Here is a 23,395-nt window from a genome sequence, read left to right as displayed (position 1 = left end):
ATAATATTTCTAAGACACTCTTTACATTAGAAAAAAGATTTGAATTATGATTTTTTCAAAGACATGATATTCATGAAATGACTCCTAATTGTTACCAGCTGGGCAGCCCCTTTCCCACAAGGTGAGGGCTCCTAAAATGATGAGGAAAGCATCCGAATTTTCTTTTTCAGTCAGTGAAAATCAAACACTTTTGAATGAGAATTAAGCTGGCCTTCTAGAATGTCTAAATGTCTCCGTTTTCACAGTGGAAGACTTGTGGCTTTGGTCTCTGTCTCAGAGGTCAAGACGTGAGAGTGAGGTTGCTGTGCTTGAGATCTGCTGGATGGCTCATTGCCCCTGACTCAAGCCCCATCTCAGCACATACAACCTCCATCTAGATTATTTTTGCCCTGTTATATGGCTCTTAATTAGAAGCCCATACATTTTTAAACCTTGGGTAACTGTACTGATCTTAAGCAACGATTCTTGGTAGGGGCCTGATAGTGAATGAGTCATATACTCTATGGCCTTCCCGAATATAACTTTGCATTAAAAGTATGCTCACAAGGTCCTAAACTTAAGTGTGTTTATCACATATTAAACACACACACAGGGATTAGTGAGATTTGGGGTTTTGTCTGTGAGATTGGTGAAACAGGCTTTCTGCTTTACATTTACTTTTGTGATCAGGAAAAAAAAGTAGATTTAATTTTAAAATAATAAAACTATTTGACTTCAAAGTAACTCCCCCCAAGTATTTATTAATTTCTGTGGTGGTTTTAGCATATGCTCACCTTCCTCCTCCCCCAGGTGTGGGCTGGAGTTAATGTTTCTCGTCAGAGAAATAAAGTAGGGAAAGGGAAGAACAGTAACTTTACAGTGGAGGGTCCTGGAAGGTACCACCTTAACCAAGCCAAGGTGAATATCACCAATAATAAGTCATGGTGATGTCATATTGATATCATGTGATGGGAAGGTCAACTCAGTGGCATTCTACCCTGAAATCCATAACCCCAGTCTAACCATGATAAAACATCAGACACACACAAATTGAGGGACATTCCTCAAAATACCTGACCAGGACTCTTCAAAAGTATCAAGGTTGTAGAAAACAAGGAGAGACTGAGAAAATATCACAGATTGGAAAAGACAAGCCAACTGAATGCAGTGCGCCATCCTGAACAGGATCCTGGAACAGGTAAAGGACATTAGTGGAAACAGTAGTAAAATGTGAACAAAATCTGTCCCAGTGTGAATTTCTGTGTTTTGTAAAATATACCATGGCTGTGTAACGTGTTAACATTAGGGGGAAAGTATATGGGAACTCTCTGTACTGTCTTTGCTTCTCGAATGATTTCAAAATAAAGTGTCATGGACATATATACACTACCAAATGTAAAATAGATAGCTAGTGGGAAGCAGCCACATAGCACAGGGAGATCAGCTCAGTGCTTTGTGACCGCCTGGGGGGGTGGGATGGGGAGGGTGGGAGGGAGGGAGATGCAGGAGGGAGGAGATATGGGAACGTGTGTATATGTGTAGCTGATTCACTTTGTTATAAAGCAGAAACTAACACACCATTGTGAAGCAATTATACTTCAATAAAGATGTTTAAAATATATATATATATAATAAGGCTGGGGGCATTTATAAAAACACTAAGCCATCCCTCTGCCAACCACAACTTATGTACCTAGGCAGCTATTATCTGAGGGCATTGCAGTCAGTCCTTACAGACACAAGAGCTCTCATAACTTTGAGTATCCTTGTGACCATCTCCCACAGGAGCAGCACATCCTAAGAAGATGTGAAATCACCCTCTGCTTGAGGAAGAGAGGAGTTGGGACAGGAATTCTGCTCACAGCATGCCCCGCATGGCTCCACTGTTGAGCCCCCCTCTCACGGACCACCCCACTGTGGCATGCACGCACCTTTCTTGTGGCTGCCCTGGAAGAGAAAGGGTGCATCTGAATATCCAGCCATTTCATCTCTTCCAAGCGAACCCAACCAGCCAATCTGCTTAATTCTCCATTTGTCATAAACACAGGACAAGGACATTTTAAATGCTCTTTTTGTTTGGTTTTGCTTTTTTTCTCCCAGCATGAAAAGAGCTCTTTTACCTCTGAGGGTTTATGTTCCATCATTTCATGGGCATTGATCTCTTTGCCCCATAGCCCAGTATTTCAAACGCCTGAAATCTCACTACACTTTGCCATTGGATTTTATTTTCTATCCTACTTCCCAGGCAGAGCTTCTCGTTTTTGAAAAACAAAGGATCCTGCCAGTACAGCAACCTTGCTCACAACCTATTTCAGGATGACATCTGACCCAGGAGGTTTGCATTTTAGCTCAGCTGTTGCTGGTACTGTCATCACACAAGATTCTCCCGTGAGCAAAAACCCTCCTATGCCCCTGTGGATCGCAAAGGGTGTAATTGAATAGACAAGAATGGTAACAATGGGCATCCAGTATATACAGGGCACTTCACCTTTGGAGACCACTGGCACTTCATCTTTATGATCATTTGCAAATATACACTGAGGAGACTTTGATGAGGAGATAATGAAAACATTGAACCAGACAAAGGAGAACCTGGCTCAAAGGTTTTGGCCATGAATTCTTACTAGGTTCCTGAGGCAAGTCAGGAACAGAGGAAAAGAATGGGAAGAGATTAATCATGTAAATATTTGGTTCCCTAGTCTCCGGTGGAGACTCACATGTGCTCCAAGGAGCTCTGACTTTTCTTTTTTTGAGGGGGGGGGGTGGGCGGGAAATATTAGGACATGCTCAGAAATGAGACTCCTGAGTCATTGTGGGTTGACCTGGGAGACAAGATCCTTGCTGACAACGTCCATTGAGCCATGCACAAGTATTGAACTCCAGCTCTGCAACTCAGCAAGATAGTGCCTATGATTATATAAGACGGAAACTCATTGGCTTCAAAAACAAAAACAAGAGCAAAACCATATTTATCTTACTTGTTTGCATGCTTAGCTTACAAGTAACATTTTCACAATATTTTTTTTTAAAAAACCACCATAATTCCAACATTCAGCAAGTCAACTCTTTGTTTATTCAAGTGCCCTTCTAGGAGTTGTTCATGTATGGTCATTTTTTACAAAATTGTAATCATAGCATAAACAGATTTTTAAATTTTGTTGTTTAGCTTTAAATGACACAGCATTTTTCTAAGCTGCTCTAAAATATACATAATTACTGTTTTTAGTAACTGTACAATATTCTATTTTGTTGGTATACTGTAACTTATTTAACTAGCCCTTCTTACTGGGTATGAAATGTTTTCCAGTTTTTTGCTATTATAAATCAGAATTCAATGTGTGTGGCTTTTCTCTTTTTCTGGATAATTTATTTGGGATAACTTCCCAGAGGTTGAATTTAGAGGCTAAGGAATACTTTTTAATTTTCATTTTTATAGCTCATCAGTAATTTTCCAGAGGCATTATCTATAATATGTTTCCTTGTCTAAATGAGTTGAGAAGACTGGAGATAACAGTGGAATAGACATGCAGCCTTGTTTCTGTTGAGCACCGGAGCCATATGTCAAAGTGTCTACTGGACATCTCTATTTGGATGTTTTGTAAGTATTTTAAATTCAACATTTCCACAACTCCAGTTATCGTATTCTTCCCACTTCCTCAAACCTGCCCTCCTCCGGTGCACCCTGGCTCAGAGAAAAGTGTCACCATCCACCCCATTGCTCAAGCCGGAAGCCTAGGAGTCATCCCTGATTCCTTCTTTGCCCTCACCTCTCCCTCCATCTAATCAATCATTATGTGCTGTGGGTTCTGTCTCCTGGGAATCCCTTGAACCTGACCATTTCTCTAAATATCGACAGATCCTATTCTAGTCCAAACCCCGTTGTCTCTCACCTGAACTACTGCACTAGCCAAGTAACTGGACCCCACGCCTCTGGTCTTATACCCTTCTAATCATTCTTGTTGCACACAGGCAGATCTTTCTAAAGCATTTCATTCCTGTGCTTAGAATTCTTTGTTTTCCCATTTCCCTTTGCATGATTCTAAACTCCTCATCCAGATTCACAGGGCTGTGTGGGATCTGACCCTTTCCAATCTCTCCAGTTTCATTATGAGTCATTCTCCTCCTTGTTTTCTCTGCACTAGCCATTCTTGTCTTATCTTTGTTCCTGAAATGTCCCTTGCTCCATCTTGCCCTGGGGCTTACACGTGTGCCTTTCTCTCTTTTACCGCCCCCTGTCCCCCACCTCCTAATCCTCCTAAATCCTGCCCACCCTTTGTATCACATCTTAAATAAATGTCTCTTCCTCAGAAAGGGCCCTGGCATCAATCACTCCCACCACCTGGACTGTCGTAGTGGAGTGATACGCTCTCATAACACTCTATGCCTCTCCTCCAGTAACATTTATCTCACTCTGTTATTAAACATCTGTCTCCACCCCCAGATTGTTAGCTCCATGAAGGGAAGAACTGGTTTTTGCCTTGGTCATCACTGCATCCTCAGTGACCAGCATGCATTTGAGACATAATAGGTACTCCATCTATATTTGTTCAATGAATGAACAAATGAATGAAGGGCCTAACCCTATTCTCAGACCCTATTTTTAAGATGTTTCCCATCACATTAAATGGGATATTCCGAGAATCCTACTCCCAAATATATTGCTTATGATTCACACCTCCACATTTTATACTAAAGGTGCACTAAACTGCAATAGGAATATTTTAACAGTTGATTTTTCTCTCCCCAGGTGGATAGATTATTAGTACAACAGCAGACCAGTGACTAAAGGTAAGGCTAATCCTACATATTTTCTCCTCTTCCCTGCTTCTCAGACTTGTCCTTTTGGAGAGGAGTGATAAAGCGGATGGATTTAGTTTTTATGTCAGTCATCATCAGCTGAATGGAGGTTTTCTGTGTGAAAGGAAAGGCTAGCATTAAATTGATTGATGGTTCATTTTTCCTATTTGCTCCTTGGTCACTGGAGTGACACAGGGAGAGCTGTCTAGTTAGAGGTGTGTGAGACAATGGCTCTGACAAAGGCTGTTACACACACAGAATTCATCGCTTATAACCGATCCCTGGAAATGAGCATATTCACACGTAGTCACTTGCATGTTGAACTGGCTGGGAAAAATCCATCCTGCACTTATTCAAGGGCTATAAGAAATTAACATTAGCATGTAATCTCACAAGGAATACTTGTAATTGTATTTCTCTAACACATGGGAGATGACAAATAATTCATATGTATATTAATAATTTCACCTTTGAGTTTTCTTCATTTCTCGTCACACCAGGTCCTGTAAGATATGCAAATATGTGATTTCCACGCACTGCTGTAGTTGTATGCGGCACAGGTGTTGTATCCTACCAGACTTCAGCCTTAGAGCCTATTGCTGTTATCACTTCCCTTATTAAAACATCCACGGTTTTTGCCCTAGAAGGTGAAGCTCCAGGCAGAAAGAAAGAATTCACCAAGTGGATCCAATATTGTCTACCAGGGTTTATTTTTCCCCTGGGACTTGCGCACAGAAAATTCCTCTGCCACCAGCCTGCCACCAGAAATGGCTGCACCCTCTTGAATGCTCCAGCACAAGTGGGGACAAAATCTTCTGCCTCTGGCTGTCCTTAGCACAGCTAAGCCTGGCTGGGCCTGTCAAAGAAATTCAAGTACAAAAGGAGCACACAGGAGGGATAAACACAAAGAAAGCAAGAATGATAAAATGCCCTGCTTAAAAAGTGCAGATTTCTGAACCTGCCTTGGCCACCTTGCTCTGGAGGCTCAAGGGCCCTTCTCTTTCTATAATTTTCTCCTGAGGATGATGTTATGCTCTAACCTGAAAAGGGAGCAGTGCACCTGACTTCCTGGCTTCTCAGCAGTGGTGTCACTAGTTACAGATGAGCCTCCGTCCAAAGTCTAAGTGAGTTTTCCCTTTGTTCCTCCAATGCAGACAGTATAAAAGTATCTCACCCCTCTCCTTCCAGCAGGAAACGTGAGTATATGAATAAGAGCAACCATCTGTTGGATTCTGGTTCTGGGCCCAGCATCGCAATAAGAGAAGTTTCTTAGGGTAAGGGGCAGGGGTAGGGTGAGAGGCAATAGGAGAGAACTTGTTTTGTGATTCACAGGAAAGCGCAAGTTCACAAGAAATGTAACATGAGTCCATGGGGGTCATTGGTAACCAGGTCTCTTGTTTCTCTCTCCCTCTCCCTTTCCCTCACCTTCTCTGTCACTCTTCCTCCCTATCTATCTATTATCTATCTATCTATCATCGATCTATCCATCTACCTATCTTCGGAACTGCTAATGGGAATGTATACAGATGCCAAATGTGGCAGTTATCTTATGCCATACCTACTGGCCTGCTGGTGGGAAACACGCTCTAGACCAGCGCTGTTTGCAGGGATGGAAATAGTCTGTATCCAATGGTGCTGCCCAAGATGGTAGCCACTAGGCTCATGTGGCTACTGAGCACTTGAAATGCGTGACTAAGAAAGTAAATTCTGAATTTCATTTAATTTTAATTAAAGTTAAATAGGCACACATGGCTGGTAGCTAATGTTTTAGGCAGTGCAGCTCAAGAGGCGAAATGTGTCAGGGACCCAGCTGAAAGTAGGTACAGCATTTCTGCCACAGAGGTGAAGTCCTACCCCCACCAATCCGCTTGTCAAGCCATCTGGCCCAACAAAAGAGACTCTTCAGGACCCCCTGTTTATATCATGAGACCTGCACACAGCCTTGATGATGTGCTCTCAGAGCACTCTGTGATTTTTCCTTTGGGGCACTTTTCACAGCTGTAATTTAGAAACCATTTGTGAGGTTCATTCATTATTTATTTTGTTTAATAAACAGATATTTATCCAGTGTCCCAGGCACTGTTTCAGGCACTGGAAATGCAAAGTGATCAAAGTAGGTAAAGACCCTCTCAGGAGCCTGCTTTCCAGTTGGCAGAGCCAGACCATAAACAAGTAAAGGAATAAATGTATTTATTTATCACTTCACTCAAGAAATTCCAAGAGTTTTATGAGTTTTGTGCCAGGAACCAGGTATGAAAACCATATATACATTATTCATATTACAATGTCACATCATTCTTTTCCCACCATTACCATAGAGTAAGTAGTCAATAAATATTTGTGGGCTAAATGATTTGCAGATAGATGATGGCAGGGGCAGAGTTAGGGGAGACTGTGCACCTTCTAGCCCACCCTCTGTATTCACTGTTGCCTTCACACTGACCTAGCCGCGGTCAGGTTTTATGAGCCATGGCCCACCGTGCAAGGAGGCAGGTGAGTTGCTATGAGCGAGGCAGAATGGCAGGAGTGCCCCTTGGCCTCCCTTCCCATCAACTGACCCCGTGCCTCGTTGATTGCGAAGCTAGAACAATATGGTGAGGAAGCAGATGGAGGGCGCAGCGGAAGAGGTGGTGTCGTGGCTCACGCTGGTTGCTGAGCTCCATGGGGAGATGGATGCTGACAGCTCAGGGGGGTGGTGGCAGGAGAAGCCGTGTACATCACGAGCTTGCTCCGCATTCCTGTAACAGCAACGATGAGGGCAACTGTATCCCTGTTCTCCCCCAAGGAGAAAGGTCGGTTATGCTCCCACACCCCTTTCACCTCTTCCTCCCGGGAAAGACAACGTCCCCAGTGTGCCGGGGTCTAGCAGGTGTATGGGGAGACTTCACATGGGGATGAGACCTGTACATCCTCTGGTCCAGGATGGATGGAGGGGGGCACCCTTTCCCCAGGAGCCTGAGGTAAGCACAAGATAGAGGAGGCAGAGCTGTAGCTGCCCTCCCTTTCCGGTCCCTCCTCCAGAGAGAACAAGGCGCCGCCTGCTCTGCTCCCGCCCCACTTCCATCCCGACTCCTGCCGCTGCCGTCCACTTACTAAAAGGCCAGGCCCGAGCCCCACAGGTGACGCACACCGAACAAACAGCAACTTCAGCCGTCTTCAGGGCCCATCCTCCACCTGCAAGGGGTACCTGAGTTACCAGTTACGTGGAGATCACAATGACCCCAAGCGATCTGTACGAACCGCCCTCGCGCCGCCACCCCACTCCGAACCAGAAGCAACTGGAGAGTGAGACACAACTTCTCACGCGGCAAAGGTGGATTCGAGACATGCAAGACCAGACTGAAACCCTGGGGAAGGGCACCGTGACCGCTGCTCAGGGCTGGCCCTTCAGCCTAAACCCGGCCTCTGGACTGAAAGGTGAGACGTTCCCAGGCTGCAGCGCAGGGGGGAGGGGGAGGGGCAGCTGAGGTGGAGGCAGGGCTGGAAGGAGGAGAGGAGCAAACCAACAACAAAGGCGCCCGCATGCCGGGCGGGGAGGGTCTCCTTCCAGCCTCGGGGCTCCCAGTGAAAATCCAGCAGAAGGCAATGTGTGAAACTCCCGCTTCTCCTAGGGGTCCGGCCCTCCTGCAGCTCTCACGCACTCCCACCTTTCCCCTGTCGCATGGCCTCGCTGCTCCCTGCCATGTGGCCTCCAATCCTCTCCTGTGCTTTGCACCTGCCGCCCAACCGAGTGATCATCCAGGGCTTTAGGGTCCCCGGAGGGAGGCTCATCTTCTATTTTACCTCCGTTTCTAGAACCTGCTGCGTCATCGCGGTGGAGACCAAGAGCTAGACCCTGCACCTGGGGAAGTAGGCGGGGTGGAAAGGGTGGAGAGTGCTGAGGACTGACTGTGCCCCACCACCTCAGTTCCTACCACGTTCCCTGCCGCCGGTGCTGAAGCAAGGCTGAAGACAGAGCGTGGTGGGAGGCAGGCCTCCTCTGTGGGCTGTGCAGCGCCGCCTTCTCTCAAACCAGACCCTGGACCACCCTCTGCCCCAGACTCTCAGACATCCATCATGTCCCTGACTTCAAGCCCCACAGCGTGGAGCTCCTCCCGGGGGAAGGAGAAGGTCCAAGGAGGGGCTGGGAGGAGACAGAAACTCAGCTCAACTGGCACATCAAGGTCCGGGGCCTCACCTCTCCTGGTATTAAAGGGGAGGCTCTATAAGCAGAGAAGGGAAGCCAGCTGAGTGACCTCTGAGTGGAAATCGGGGCAGACGTCTTTTGCAACAGAATCCCTGTGGGAAACATGACAAAATTAGTCATGGGAATGAGGTCTCCCTCAGAGGATGTAAGAATCAGTGGCTTGAAAATAACCGCAAGGTCATCTGGTCCAGCTGCCACCAGTTGCCTGAATTTTTCCAACAAATTTTTGGACAAGCAGTTATCCAGCCTCACACAGCAGCTCAGTGCGCCACGTGGCAGCCCCTCCTGTTGGGGGACAAGATTTTAAAAGCCCCCTGGGGGTCCAGCACTTCCAGGGGCAGCTCATAGTGGGCAGAGGGCAGCACACAGGGGCCTGGATCCAGCACATTCCTCCATCAGGCTGGTGTGTTTATACTCCCCTGATTTCCAGCAAAGACCCTTGGTGAGATCAAGATTTCTTTACTTTGGCCTGCTTATGTGGCTGCTTTAGTGAACCAGCCTTAAAATGTTCCCCAGGGGAGGCCAATCTTTTGTTGTTATTGGCTTTTATTCTTATGAAAGCTCTGGGAATCATGATTTCAGAACCAGAAGAAACTTAGTCATCTCGTCCAACCTCCTCATTTTGACTTATGAAAACTGAAGGGAGCCATGAGCCTTGGGGTGGAATTCAGACAACATCCCCGCTGTTTCCACCCAGTGCATCCTCTGAGGTTGCAGCTCCTGCAGCTCTGGGACCCTCATAAAGGTGCTCAGTGCCCTCCCTTCAGTTTCCCATTACCTGATCCACTGCAGCACTGGCCCTGTTGACTCTTCCCTTGTTGTCAAAATCCTCCTTCCTTGGGCTTTGCATCACCGTTCCTGGTTTCCACTCACCTTCTTTCCAATCTTCTCTGCTGGATGTTTTTCTACCTGCCCCGTAAATGCAGGTATTCCCTACAGCATGCTCTGGCCCCATCTTGCTACTCACTCCAAATATTCTTTCTCTTGGTTACAATCACTGCCTATATATGGATTATGCCTATAGTTTATCCATATCCATCTTCAACCCACAGCTCTCTCCCCAGCTAGTGGTTGAACTTCAGAGCCATAGATCCTACTGCTTACTGACTGTTTCCTTCTCAGTGCCTCATAAGCATCTTCACTCAATATGTTAAAAAATGGAATTCATTATCCACTCCCCCCAACCTTGTTCCACTCCTGCATCCCCTACCTCCCCGATACCTGCCTCTAACTGTCGTAACACTCAAACCCAGAAGTTATTCTAGACTTCTCTATTTCCCTCAACTCCTACTTCCAATTTGTGCCCACCATGAAGAAATGATGGAAGGAGTACAGCAAACGATTGCAACAAGATTGAGGAAAGTGGACTTGCTTCCCAACCTTGAGGGATGTCAAGAATACGACAAAGAACAGATTCTCAGACTCTTCTGTTAAGGTCAGCAGACAAACCAGGTTTGCATTACCTCCTACCATTGCACAGGGCAAGGTCTGGGGAAAGGGTGTGCAGCTTCCGTGCTCTCTTTGAGGGCATCACCTTCCCCATGTTTCCACGTGTTCACAGACCTAGGAGCTCTCCAAACCCTCTCCTTTTGGGTTTTTTTATGGAGGCCTCATTACATAAGACATGCTTGATTAAATCATTAGCCACTGATGATTGGACTCAATCTCCAGCCCCTCTCCCCTCCCAGAAGACTGGGGCTGGGGAGGGGCTCAGGACTGAAAGTTCCAACTCTCTAATCATGTGGTTGGTTCCCCTGGTAACAAAGCCCCATCCTTAGATGCTTTCCAAAATTTACCTTATTAACCTAAACCCAGCTATGGGGGAAATGGGCTTGTTATGAATGGTAAGACATCCATTTCACCTGTATGGCTCTGAAGAGACTTCAGGAACTGAGGACAAGAAATCAAATATTACAACAAAAGATGCCCCCATTCCTCTTATTGCTCAGGAAATTCCAAAGGTTTTGGGAGCTGTGAGCTAGGAATGATGGAACCAAAATCTATGAGAAATATATTTTGGTCATCTGAATGAGCAAATAAATATTCTTATAAATCACAATATCTCAGGCTGCCAAAGTCTGTGCAGCTCCTCCTTGACCACTGCCTCCTCCAAACATTTCAGCCACTTAAGTCTACTCACCTTAAAAATAATGTGCTCATTCGGGCAGCTTTGCTCCACTGATTGTGCCACTCACAGCTACATTTCTTATCTCCTCTCTGCTTCCATTTCCTCACCTTCCCTTCTTCTCTCACTGCATTATCTGCCTTATGCCCCAATACTCCCCTGAAACTGCTCTCACCAGTGGCCTCCATGTTCCTAATTGCAGTGTTTACTTTTAGTCCCGGCCTTGCTTGATCTCTTCATAATATTTGGCACAGCTGACTGTACCTTCCTTTGTACCCTTGGCTTCCTTGACACGATCTTTTTCTCCTAACTTCATGGTAGGCTCTTTTGCCTACGTGACCCAGGCCTTGAAATGTTGGAGTCAGGTGGCATTCTGCCCCAGCCCTCCTTCCTTATTCATCCTAACCCTTTCCTTGTGACCCCATCCACCCCAGTGACGTGGCTCACCATCTGTCTATAAACTAATGGCTCTTAATATCTGTTGCTCCTGCTCAGGCTTGCTCCTAAGCAGGAATGTCACCACAGGGATGTTGTCTATGTATACGTCACACTCAGAACCTTCTCCACCTTCTCACCCTCACCACCACATCACTCTGCATCCCAAACCCCACTTACTTCAGGAAGCCTCCCAGGAGATGACACACACCTGCTGTTCAAGGCTGACCGTGAGGTTCATCTTTAACCCCTCTCACTTCCCAACCACCCAAATCCACCCAAATCCTTTTCAAACAGGCTCTAAGTTCATGTCCTCCTCTCTAATGCGGACTGCCCCAGCCTGTGACCATCATCTCTCAACTGCAATCACTACAGCAATCACCTCTCATCACATCTCCCTGTGTCCACTCTTGACCTTTTCCAACCCATTCTCACACTGCATCCAGAGAGGACTTTATAAAATGTGCACAGGACTATGTCACTTGACTGCTTAAAAGCCTTCGACGGTCCCCATGGTTAGGGTAACACCCCCACCCAACAACCAAATCAACATGGCTTAATTTCTGTCTCACAATGCCATTTCTCAAACCCAACTCTCTAGCTTAATTCAACATTTTCACTTCTTCAAATGCTTCAATTCTTTCTCATGTCTAATTAATTAATTACTATTCCCACCCATTAGACTTGAAGATGCATGAGGTCATGAATCTTTGTTTTGTTCACCACGGTACATACAGCAATAAGCACAGTGCCTAACACATATTTGGGAAAAATATGATTTATTTATTCAGAAAATAGCTTTTAAGTACCTAATGTGTATCAAGCTCTATTCTATTCATTGCAGCACTATTTACAACAGCCAGGTCATGGAAGCAACCTAAATGCCCATCGACAGACGAATGGATAAAGAAGTTGTGGTATATATATATACAATGGAATATTACTCAGCCATAAAAAGGAACGAAATTGAGTCATTTGTTGAGACATGGATGGATCTAGAGACTGTCATACAGAGTGAAGTAAGTCAGAAAGAGAAAAACAAATATCGAATATTAATGCATGTATGTGGAACCTAGAAAAATGGTACAGATGAACCAGTTTGCAGGGCAGAAATAGAGACACAGATGTAGAGAACAAACGTATGGACACCAAGGGGGGAAAACCGTGGTGGGGTGGGGATGATGGTGTGCTGAATTGGGCGATTGGGATTGACATGTATACACTGATGTGTATAAAATTGATGACTGATTAAAAAAAAAAAAAAAAGAAAATAGCTTTTAAGTACCTAATGTGTATCAAGCTCTATTCTTGGTTCTTCGTGATATGGAAATAATAATTTTTTAAAAGAGAGACAAAACTCCTTGCCCTTAAAGGAGTGTATATTCTAGTAGAGAGAGACAGAATAAACACAATGAGAAAAATATACAATATATCTGATGGTGATAAATTCCACAGAAAAAATTTAAGTGGGGGAGGAGGAGGAGGATGGAAAGAGAAAGAAAAGGAGGGAGAGGGAAAGAGAGAGAAAAAACCAAGTGGATATTTGGAGGAAGAATGCTCCAGCAAAGGGAGTGGACAACTTCAGATGTCCTGGATGAGCATATAGCTTCAGAGTTCATGGGCCAGAAAGGTCAGCGTGACTGGAGCAGAAAGAGCCAGGGGAGAGCCATGAAAGGTCAGTGCAGAGACACAAGGGGCTCCGTGACACAGGAGCTGAGGGAGCTTTCATGCTGTGCGATGTGGAGCCACTGGAGTGCCTTCAGTAGAGGAGTGCCATGGTGTGTCAGGGATTCCAGCAGTCTCACTCAGAATGCTATGTTGGGAATAGACTGAATGGGAGTAAATATGGGAGCAAGAGTGCCAGGTAGGTGGCTTCTGCCACCATCTGGATGGCAGCTCCAACCAGGGTGGTAGCAGAGAGGTTGAATACCATACATATTTTGAAGGTAGAATTGACAAAGTTTACTGATGAACTGGATATTACATATGAGAGGAAGAGGAAGCAAGAATGATTCTAATAGTTTTCGGCCTGAGCAAATGGATAGATGGAGTTGCCACTGAGATGGGGAAGACTGTGGAAGGAGTAGGTTTGAACATATTAATTTTAAGCAGCCTATTAGACATTTGAGATATTTCATGCTGATCAGAGTTGCATTTTTTTAATTAAAATATCACTTGTCAAAATGCCTGATATCTTTTTGCATGAGTCTCATTCCTTTCAGGCCCAAGGCTCTGGCCCTATCCCAAACTTTATAGATGTTGTAAAACTTGTCTAAGGGGATACATTAGTTTGGTACCGTCTGTGGTGCCAGATCTTCAGAACTGCTGCTGTCTAGATTTACTCTGAGCATCGTTTTAAAAATTTAATAAGCAAAACATTCCTGGTTGTGCAGAAGGATTGGAACTACTCTTCACTCTAAAGCTTCCCAAACTCAGAGGTATTAGATGAGGTTTTCTTGGCCAAACCATGTGCCAGGTCCTCTGATAAACCATCTGCTAGGAATCTGTCCTTCCCTAGCACTGAGCCAAGCTCTCCAGATGGGGCTGGGAAAGGACTCCAGTCTGGATAACAAAGGCAAAGGGATAACCATGGGCATGTTTTCAAATCATTGCGCCTGGGCCAGCAAGGACATCCTCAGCTAATGCCCTTTCAGGCCTTCTTAGAGTGGTAAAATCATTCCTGGCCCAAGGATGGGATATTTAAGCTCAGCAAGTCCCTGAAAGAACCTCTGTGGGTAAATTGGGGGCAGATGTTGCCCCCATGAGTAAAGTGAAGAAAATCACAAAACTCCAACCTGCTGAAAGACAAACGTTTTACCTCAAATCTACAATGCTAAACGAGTGAGTGCACTTTCTTTCCTTAAAATAACTTGCTTGCTAAGGAAAAGGATGTGCACAGTTCTCAGACTCAAAAGTGCATCCAAGGAAAAGAGCCAAGTTCTACAGACAGTGCATAATCCACCTGCAGGTTCTTGGGACAGACCTTCGGGTGATTAAAATTTTAGTGTCTCTATTTGGAATGAGTGGTCCCCTCTTGAAGAACTTATGAAACAAGGGGTCCAGCTGAATTCCTAGGGTAGTCCTGGACAGTACCTCTCTTGCTCTTCTCATATCGAATAGAGGAACAATATTTCCTGGTGCCGGGGACAGGAGTATCCATCAAATAACCAGCCTGGTTTCTCTGTCTGAGAATTAGCTCACAAGACTGATTAGCACAAGATTTCCAAACCCTTCAGGGAAAAAGGCAACAGCAATGCAATGGGGATAAAGCTCTTCAAAGGGATGCTTTGAAGATAATAACATGCAGTTGAATGTAGAATCACTATAGGTTTACTGTTTAAAAATTCATCTAGAATAAATAGGTAAGTAATGCACTGGGTAAATAAGAATAGATGGAGTAATTTTATTAATAAATGTATTAAATAACATGACACTCATCTACCTAAACTTTAAAAAACAATGTAAATAGTTCAAGTAGATTCTGTTTTCATCAGTATCTAAGGTAGGGGTTCAAATGGGGAGACCCCTAGAGGGAGGCATGAGAATCTCAGAGATGTAGAAACCACACTTGTCTCTCCCAACCTGGAAACTGTGATCTGCTGCAGGTATAAGACCCATAACTCTATCCCCACAAAGATACGCAGGGGAGCATGGGTGTTCTCCAGCTGCACTGGGGCAGATAAATGTTGGGAATGAATTGATGTGTATTCATCATAATGTACATTTGTAAATTTGTCTGTGATGGTAGGTGGCAGTGATCCTGTCCTGAAAATTACTCTGGAATCATGCCCGCAACACTGACACGCTCATCACGTGTTTGGGGGTTTAACCAGAGAGGCAGGGGTCCTACTGGGGCCACTTGCTAGCTGTGTGATCTTGAGCAAGTGAAGAGAGCTTTATGTGCTTGGTCTCTTCATCTGTAAAGTGGGTAGTAATAGTACAGCTCTCACAGGAAGTAGATGAAATGATTTAGTATGTACAAAGCTTTTCTTCCGGTTCCCGGCCCATAACAAGTGCTGTATAGTGCTTGCTATTTTAGTGTCCCCATCATTGTTGGCATAGACACAGATTCTATACCGAATCTGCCCAAGAAATGGATTAAAAGGATGCAAGCATACAAGTCACTGATAGTGTCCCATATCCTGAAGTGACTGCCACCCGAAAATGCCCAGGAACCAAGGCAGGACGGGAAATCACAGAGCGCAGGTTGAGCACTTTTAGACCCTGCTTTGCAGGGAGAATGAACTGGCAGAGCTTTGTGGCTAGAGGACAAAGAGGGAGTTCAGATAGCTTTTGGTCTTTTACAGAAATTGAAATATGGTAGTATCATTCTCTCTTCCACCATCCCCCATCAAAAAAGAAAATAACCCTAAAGATTGTGGCATCAATGTGTAAAGTCAGAGGAAAACATGAAATTCTCAGCTTTTTCCTAATCTGCTGATGTTCCAGACAAACAGAACACATTTAAAAATTTTGCATTTTAATGATTTTAGTAGATTGGGCCATATAAAATTGCTGATTTGTGGATCAAATAAGATGAAGTATCAGCAATTTTCATAGGGGTCAATTTATAATATGCCCTGGATATTGCTATTCTGTGCAGTACACTTTAATTGTTATTTTTTATGCTTTGTACCTGAGGGGAAATTTATTAAAAGGCATGTTTAAAAAGATGTATATGAAATAAAAATATTTCAAGGCTGACCTATGGCTACATAAACATTGAGTTTGCATAAAAACTTCCAACCATTTTGTCTCGCTGATACATGGAACTTCTAAAATTGGAAGGGGCTTTAGGGAACACCTTTTCTAAACCTTTCTTCTGATGAGGAAACTGAGGGGTCCTGAGAGGTAAATGTATTTGGTCAAGGTTACAGAAGGTTTCATAGCCAAGAACAAATCTCAGGTGCCCCGAGTCCCTATTCAGTTTCTCTTGTGGGAAAATCGAATCTCTATTGTCAGGAAATTTGTCAGGCAGGTGCAGGCTGTGTTCATAAAGAAGCTATATTCATGGTGTGGATAACACGGGTCTGAGCAGATCTACTCTGACCTGAATGCCAAGACCCACCTTCTTCCTAGCCAGGCTCCTGATTCTGGGCATAATAAAGCTTGAAAAAAAAAAGCTATCTGTATCCAAGAATTCTCAAACCCCTTCAATCAAGTGATGGTGCTGTTACAACATCCAGGAAAGAAATATTGATAAAGAAGGTGTAAGGGCATCTACCGTACTTTCATGCAAGGTACCTGATGTTACCCCTGCTTTACAGATGAGGAAACAGGTTCAGAGCAGCTGCCAGCACCCATGTCTGTCCATATTAGCATAGAAAGAAGGGGCCACCTTCCTTCCAGCTTCCAAATCTCACAGGAGTGTATTCAGTTGGGAGAGCTTCATGGGAGAAACCTGGTCTCAAGGAGCCTTGAACATGCAGTGGTTAGCCTTCTAACCTCCCAAACTGAAAAAAGCATAAAATAGAGATACAGGCAATCCTAGGAGGAGGCCCTGTACGGAATGCCTGGTACTGATTGGTTTGGGTCTCTTTCCCTGACCCAATAACAGAGGCACAGTCTCATGGCCTTAAAGCAATCACGGTTTATTTCTTAAGCTGAGGGTTTGCTCATTTCTTGAAGTACAGTTGAGCCTTGAACAACACAGGTTTGAATTGCACAAGTCCACTTATATGCATAATTGTTTTTTCAAAAAATATATGGGTAAATTTTTTGGAGGTTTGCGACAATTTGAAAAAACTTGCAGACGAGCCCTGTAGCCTGGAAATATAGAGAAAATTAAGAAAAAGGTATGTATGTCATGAATGCATACAATATATGTAGATACTAGTCTATCCTAACATAGGCATGAATGATACTTAACATAAAATTAATAATGTGTTACTTTTCTTACTGTTTTATAACTTTGCTTTGGAAGAATTACATTATCATACAGTATGCCTCTCTTGTCATTGTGAAACTGAGGGTTAAATCCACTTCATCTGCCTTCACTAATCAAGGTAGTTTTAACACTTGCATGTCCTCGTAGCAGCACATAGCCTAAACAATAAGATGTTTGCCCGGGTTGTTTTCTAGGAACTTGAAGTCAGCTGCGTCTAGTTGGAGCTGAGCTGGTTTAGGACCACCAACCCTTCAACTGGGCATGCGCGAGTGACCTTTGCAGCCTGCCGGGGCCTGTAGCCTGGTTACGCCTGCGCAGAACCATGACTCCCGCACCTTTTTCCAATCATCGTCCGCGCACCCTCCAAGTGCCCCACGCCTCAGCCCGCCCTGCTGCTTTATTCGTTACCCCATAAATACCCCGAGCTCCCTTGCCTTTGGAGAAGTTGATTTGTCCTCCTACTTCATCGCTTGCTGCCTTGCGAATAACCTCCACACATCCCTCTGCTGCAAACCTTGGCGTCTCAGCGTTCTGGCTTGCGGTGCATTGGGCAAGGTAAGCCTGATTCAGTAACAATTGATGCAACTGCATATCTCTATTCGTTTGTTTGTTTTAATGTAACATGTTTCCAATATGATATTATGAATATGGCTGTAATGCTGTATGCCATAAAAAATGTTATAATTATGCATTCATTGGTGTATAAGCTAGGCCACCGTGAAGCCAATTGTATCGATTACACTAAGCTACCATAAAGCAGTCATGTTGCTGTTTCTTCGTTATCAATGCATGAATCGTTATATCTGTAAATACAAGTTTTTCACATTATTTTTTCACTTTTGATACCTAGTGTTAGTAATATGTGTGATATTGACTGTCTTTTGTATGAGACAATATTGATGTAGGTACCGACTATCAATCTTGTAAAGAGATGACAAAAGCTTACGCTATTGATAAATACAGTACAGTTCTTGTAAATGTATTTTCTCTTCCTTATGATTTTCTTAGAAACATTCTTTAGTTTGCTTTATTGTAAGAATACAGTATATAGTGCATGTAATATACAAAATATGTGTTAATTGACTTTTATCCCTGAGGCTTCTGGTTAACAGACTACTAGTAGTTCAGTTTTACTGAACTAGGGGGGTCGGCGAAGTAATCCCCACATTGTTCAAAGGAAAACTGTATATGCGCAGGTGCCAGTGTAGGTAGGAAGAATACCCAAATGAAATCTGATATTGTTAGTAAGCGGAAAGGGGAAATGTGTGCTGGGTAATCAGCTGACAGATACCTAGTAGCGTAGCCCGTATTTAGATATGCTATAATTTATTCAACAGATTTACTACTGTTGGACACCTACGTTCTTTCTGATTTTTCAGTCTTCTAAGTTGTCTCTGCAAACACTTTGTTGGTAGCTCTACACTTGTACACATCCGTGATTATTTTCCTAGAACAAATTCTTAATGTTGAATTGCTGGGTTAAAGTAGATGAATGTTTTAATTTTTATTGGAGTATAGTTGATTTACAATGTTAGTTTCAGGTATACAGCAAAGTGAATCTGTTACACATATACATATATCCACTCTTTTTTAGATTTTTTTTTCCCATATAGCCCATTACAGAGTATTGAGTAGAGTTCCCTGTACTATACAGTAGATCCTTATTAGTTACAAAGTAGATGAATGTTGGATTTGGTCTTGATAAACTTTCTCCCAGAAAGTTTGTTTCCCACCAGTCAATACCTCATAACCCTGGGAGTTGCACGTGTACACACACATGTGCGGGTGTGGTTTAATTTTTGCAAATTTGATAGGTAAAAACCTGTGCTTCTCAGATTACTTTCCACAGTGGTGTGCCGGGGTGTGTGAGGCCACAGAAAAATTGTCACATCTTCATGCAACTGCAATTCTTTCAGACTTACAGAAACTATTTTATATTTCATGATATCATAACACAGAATGAAAAATCCATACAAATTTTATTGATAACACATGAATCTTCAAATGAATTTCCTGTTTACAATGGGATGCACCTATCATCTCCTCCTTCCCAAGATTCTCCCTAATTCCAGAAATTCACTTTCCTCTGTATTAAGAGACCTTGGTAGAAATCTTGAAATAATTGCCCTTCACCAGGATTCTCTGATTATAATCATTGATTAAATAAAGCTGTGAAGATGCAAAAAGATAGTGCTGGCCCTGAGCGTAAGAATCATATTCAGAGGCAAGAAGTAGGAGAAAGAGGAAATGGATAGAAGATGCTAAAACCTGACATCAGAGGGCAAGTAGTTTCATCAAGGGTTAAGAAATTACTCCGGAGGTTTAATGATAGAGCCATGGCCTACCGTTTCTAGTGACAGATAGAATCCAAGGCTCCTGCTTTTTGCCTCAGGAAATCCCAGCCTGCAGTCGCCAGCAGATGGGCAGGGAGATGAAGCCTGGCTGCTTCATGTCCCACCGTCATAGGGAAACCCTTGTTAATTCTCAGCACAAGTCAGTCCACAGACTCTTTGTGATCGTATGCCATTTATCTGGTTAAAATGCTTTGAATTGTTTTGCTTATTAGCATCACTTACTATTTGGAATGCAGTGACATTCAATGAAAACTCCAATGGTGAATGAGGAAGAGGTAATATCCAATTAAATTCACTTATGAATAGCAGGTGTCATTGTGAAGGCATCATTGATGGGTTTTGTGCTCCTCAATTTTCCTAACGATAAAATTCCTGTTCTCTGGGCTGTCCCAAATTGTAGGGGTCCCAAAACAGTTCAGAAAGTTTTTTGATGCACTGCAGCTAAATTAAAAATCTATGTCATCATAGCTCTTAAAGACAAAAAAAAAAGACTTCAAAGCATTCAAGCCAAGTGGTTTCCACCTGAATGAATATTTGCACACCCAGGTTAGCAAGATAGTAACAGATAGAGCTTAACTGCACCCTACTGAGTGAAGAGTGCCCTATCAGGCATGTTCATGCAAGATGTCTCTAATAACATGTAATAGCATGGTGGTTACGTCTGGGATAAGACTAGTTATCTCCCCTATAAATCTGGATGCAATAGCCTGTGTGGACATCCTATTTGCCCCTAGATCCACGCTCTACCCTATCAGCTGCCTATAGCCTATCTTTATGGACAGCATCAACCGGAGGCCCTTGACCTCTTGCTTATGATTGTGTTTGGAAGTGGGAGGTCCTGGCAGAGATGGGAGGATGGAAGGCATTGAAGCAAAGGTATTTATTCCCCAGACCTCTCTGTAGGGCTGTGGGTTGGCAGTGACTCGTCTCAGGCCCTCTCCCCAGCTTCCTCCACCAATTCAAGTTCCTGAAACCACTCATTCCTCTTGCTCCTTTGGGCCCTGGTTCTCCACTGTTGCCAGCCCAGGGATGCTTCACCAAGCCTCACTGGTTTCCTTTAACCCTGTCCTGGGCTCTGTAAACAGTCTCTTCATTAAACTCTCCATTACTCATGTGCCATATGTTTCTTGCTGGGACCGTGACAAATGCAGCTCTTGTAGATTCTGTCAAACAGCATGAAATGTAATTCCAAGAAGTGCTTGGGGAAAGTACTCGATTTCCCCTAACCCACACTCTGAGTAGAAATGAGCACTTGACCAACCAAGAATTTATTTGGGTTTTTGAGAGTGTTTTTACTGTCTTTCAGAGATGACTCTAGTCATCCTGTTCATGACTTGGTGTCCTTTCCGGTTGTACCCCCAAGAGATTAAGTAGCAGATACACAAACTCACTCTCCTCTAAGGCCAAGGGTATTGGTATTATTGGAGGGGGTGGGGGGGAGTGCCTGATACTCAAAAAAAAAAAAAAAATCTGACATTAAAGAATATGTCATAACAATACACATTCCATAAAGAACAGTTAGTGTCACTAGCACTACCTTATTTTTGACTTGTAGTAATTGTTAAGTGGATTAAGGGAGGTCTTTGGCACTCCTAACTCTGGTCTGCAATAAAACATTAAATGTCTTGTCTATCCTTCCAGTGCCTAGTAACTTAACATGAAAAATCCAAAGTTGCGTGAAATTGATAACAGAAAATGCATTCCTTGCCTTTCTCCTTGTAACCAGTCTCAAGAAAAAGTAAAATGCTTTCAGATCCTTCTCATATGAGAACTTATAGGGCTAGTATGAGAACAGAGATGGTCAGGGCATTAGATGTTGGACATAGTGAAAGTTATTCGTGGAGAATTTTAGGTAGTCAATGAATCTGCCAGTCAGGGAAGTGGAGTCACTATGAATATTATGAGATAAGGGCTTTATTATAGGAATTAGACCTCACACAACAGCAGAAGTAGAGGTTGGAGGGGAGTTGGAGGAATAGAAAATAAGTCACAAACTACACCTTCTGAAGCATTGGAATGGTAGGCAGGTCAGAGCAGGAATATCTGAGAAGCCACTGGACCACAAAAAGGAAGCTTGTGGAAAGGTCTAGGAACATGTTGCCTTTGTGGAGCTACCGCCTCTGTGGTTCCACCGTCAAGCATCTGGTAAGAGGCCTAGCACTGCTGTTGGTCAACAAGGCCAACCAATAGGAAGAAGAGCAGGAGGCAGAGTAGAGGAGAGTTTGGAAAAGCTGTAACCTCCCAGGCTCTCCCATGCTTGTTCATCACCATTTATCCAACATGACTCCTTCTGGGAGTAATGGACACTGTTTCCTTTCTATCTTCCAGATCTCAGGCAAGTTCCTTGGTTGGCTCTCACTTGGAACCACAGAAAAGGGAATTCTAGGAAATGTATTTCCCAGATTAACCAAGTCAATACAGCATAATCCAGCACAGTTCATTCCTTTTCAACTATACATTCCTCTTCAAGCATATTTTACTTCTGAATAAAGACAATAACAAAATCATGCTTCTACCTAACATGGAACAATTGTTTGAAAGTGTACAACCTTTCCTACAGAAAGGACACATGAAAAATCTCCTATGTCGCTTTATCCACATTTTGGTGACATTCATTCCTCTTCTGAGTCACACTCCCACTCTGATAGCCTAAAACTTAAATATTGAGATGTGAGGTTAATCACTATGAATACGTCTTATGTTAGTAGAAAAACTGGTTAAATATGTCTATATCATCTATATATCAATACATTTATATAAAAGCAAGAATGGATTTATCACTACTACATTCCTCATTTCTGCAACTGACCATGTGATTACTGGTATTTCTAACTTCTTTCTTCCACTGTTTATTCCATATCCCTATTTTTTCCTAAGTTGGTCATAGTTCCTTCTTAGATGAGAGTCTCCAAACTTTGTGCATGAAGGGTTTGAACATTAATAGTTTACTGTTCTGATGTAGCTTTCCATTAACTTTTATCACAGGTTATGGGAATACTAATACACAGCCCAGAGGAACTCTGATTCTAGATATACTCTTCTCTGACCCATTGTGCAGTAGCAACTTAATTTCCCCTTGATAATCAGGTCTCAGTACAGTAATCTCCTTTTTGCCTATTGGCTCAGTGACTTGAAGCCAAATGGCCAGGTGGCAGCTTCAACTTCCAGCTTAATGGATTTGTTGAATCCCCTGGTGAAAGCATTCTGCCTTGGGAACTAAGGACTCAATGGGTTTAGCCCAAAACTAAAGGGACAGGAAGCAAAATTTCACTAAGGGTCACTAAGGGTAATTGTGAAAGGACCCACTCCCATATCCATCCCTTGATTACCAGACCTGAAAATCTTGGCTATGGGAAAAACAACATATATTGATTCCTATACTGTACTGGAGAGTATTACCCCAACTTTACAATATTGCCAGCCAGCTGGACCCATAACTGAATCTTTAGTTCTGTCAGGTCAGCTGCTTCAGCAAGATGGGAAATATGGTAATACCAGTAAATTCTGTGAATACAGACCATTGTTGAACTTACTTTGATACAAAATGAATTCCTTGGTCAGAAGCAATGCTCTGTAGAGTAATGAATAAGACACTCTGCAAGTCCATAGATGGTGATTTTGGCAGAAACACT

At 43.4% G+C, this 23,395-nt stretch overlaps 1 protein-coding gene across 6 annotated transcripts in view; it reads right to left on the bottom strand.

Annotated features, from left to right (window-relative positions):
- The window catches only part of VAV3 (vav guanine nucleotide exchange factor 3), a 513,627-nt gene that overhangs the window by 83,843 nt on the left and 406,389 nt on the right, over window positions 1-23,395 (bottom strand). For 3 of the 6 annotated variants that reach the window (XM_082383492.1, XM_082383486.1, XM_082383500.1), the window contains one exon: window positions 1,600-23,395. The exons of 2 other annotated variants lie outside the window; for them this stretch is intronic. In XM_082383492.1, coding sequence (XP_082239618.1) covers window positions 23,321-23,395 — 75 coding nt within the window. In that variant the 3' untranslated portion in view covers window positions 1,600-23,320. Of the gene's footprint in view, window positions 1-1,599 lie in introns of those variants that run through there. One more of the 6 variants, XM_082383487.1, reaches the window with a different exon arrangement.

This window comes from Balaenoptera borealis (assembly GCF_965194805.1).
Source record: "Balaenoptera borealis genome assembly, chromosome: 1".
NCBI lineage: Eukaryota > Metazoa > Chordata > Mammalia > Artiodactyla > Balaenopteridae > Balaenoptera > Balaenoptera borealis.
This window is presented reverse-complemented; position numbering and strand designations above follow the sequence as displayed.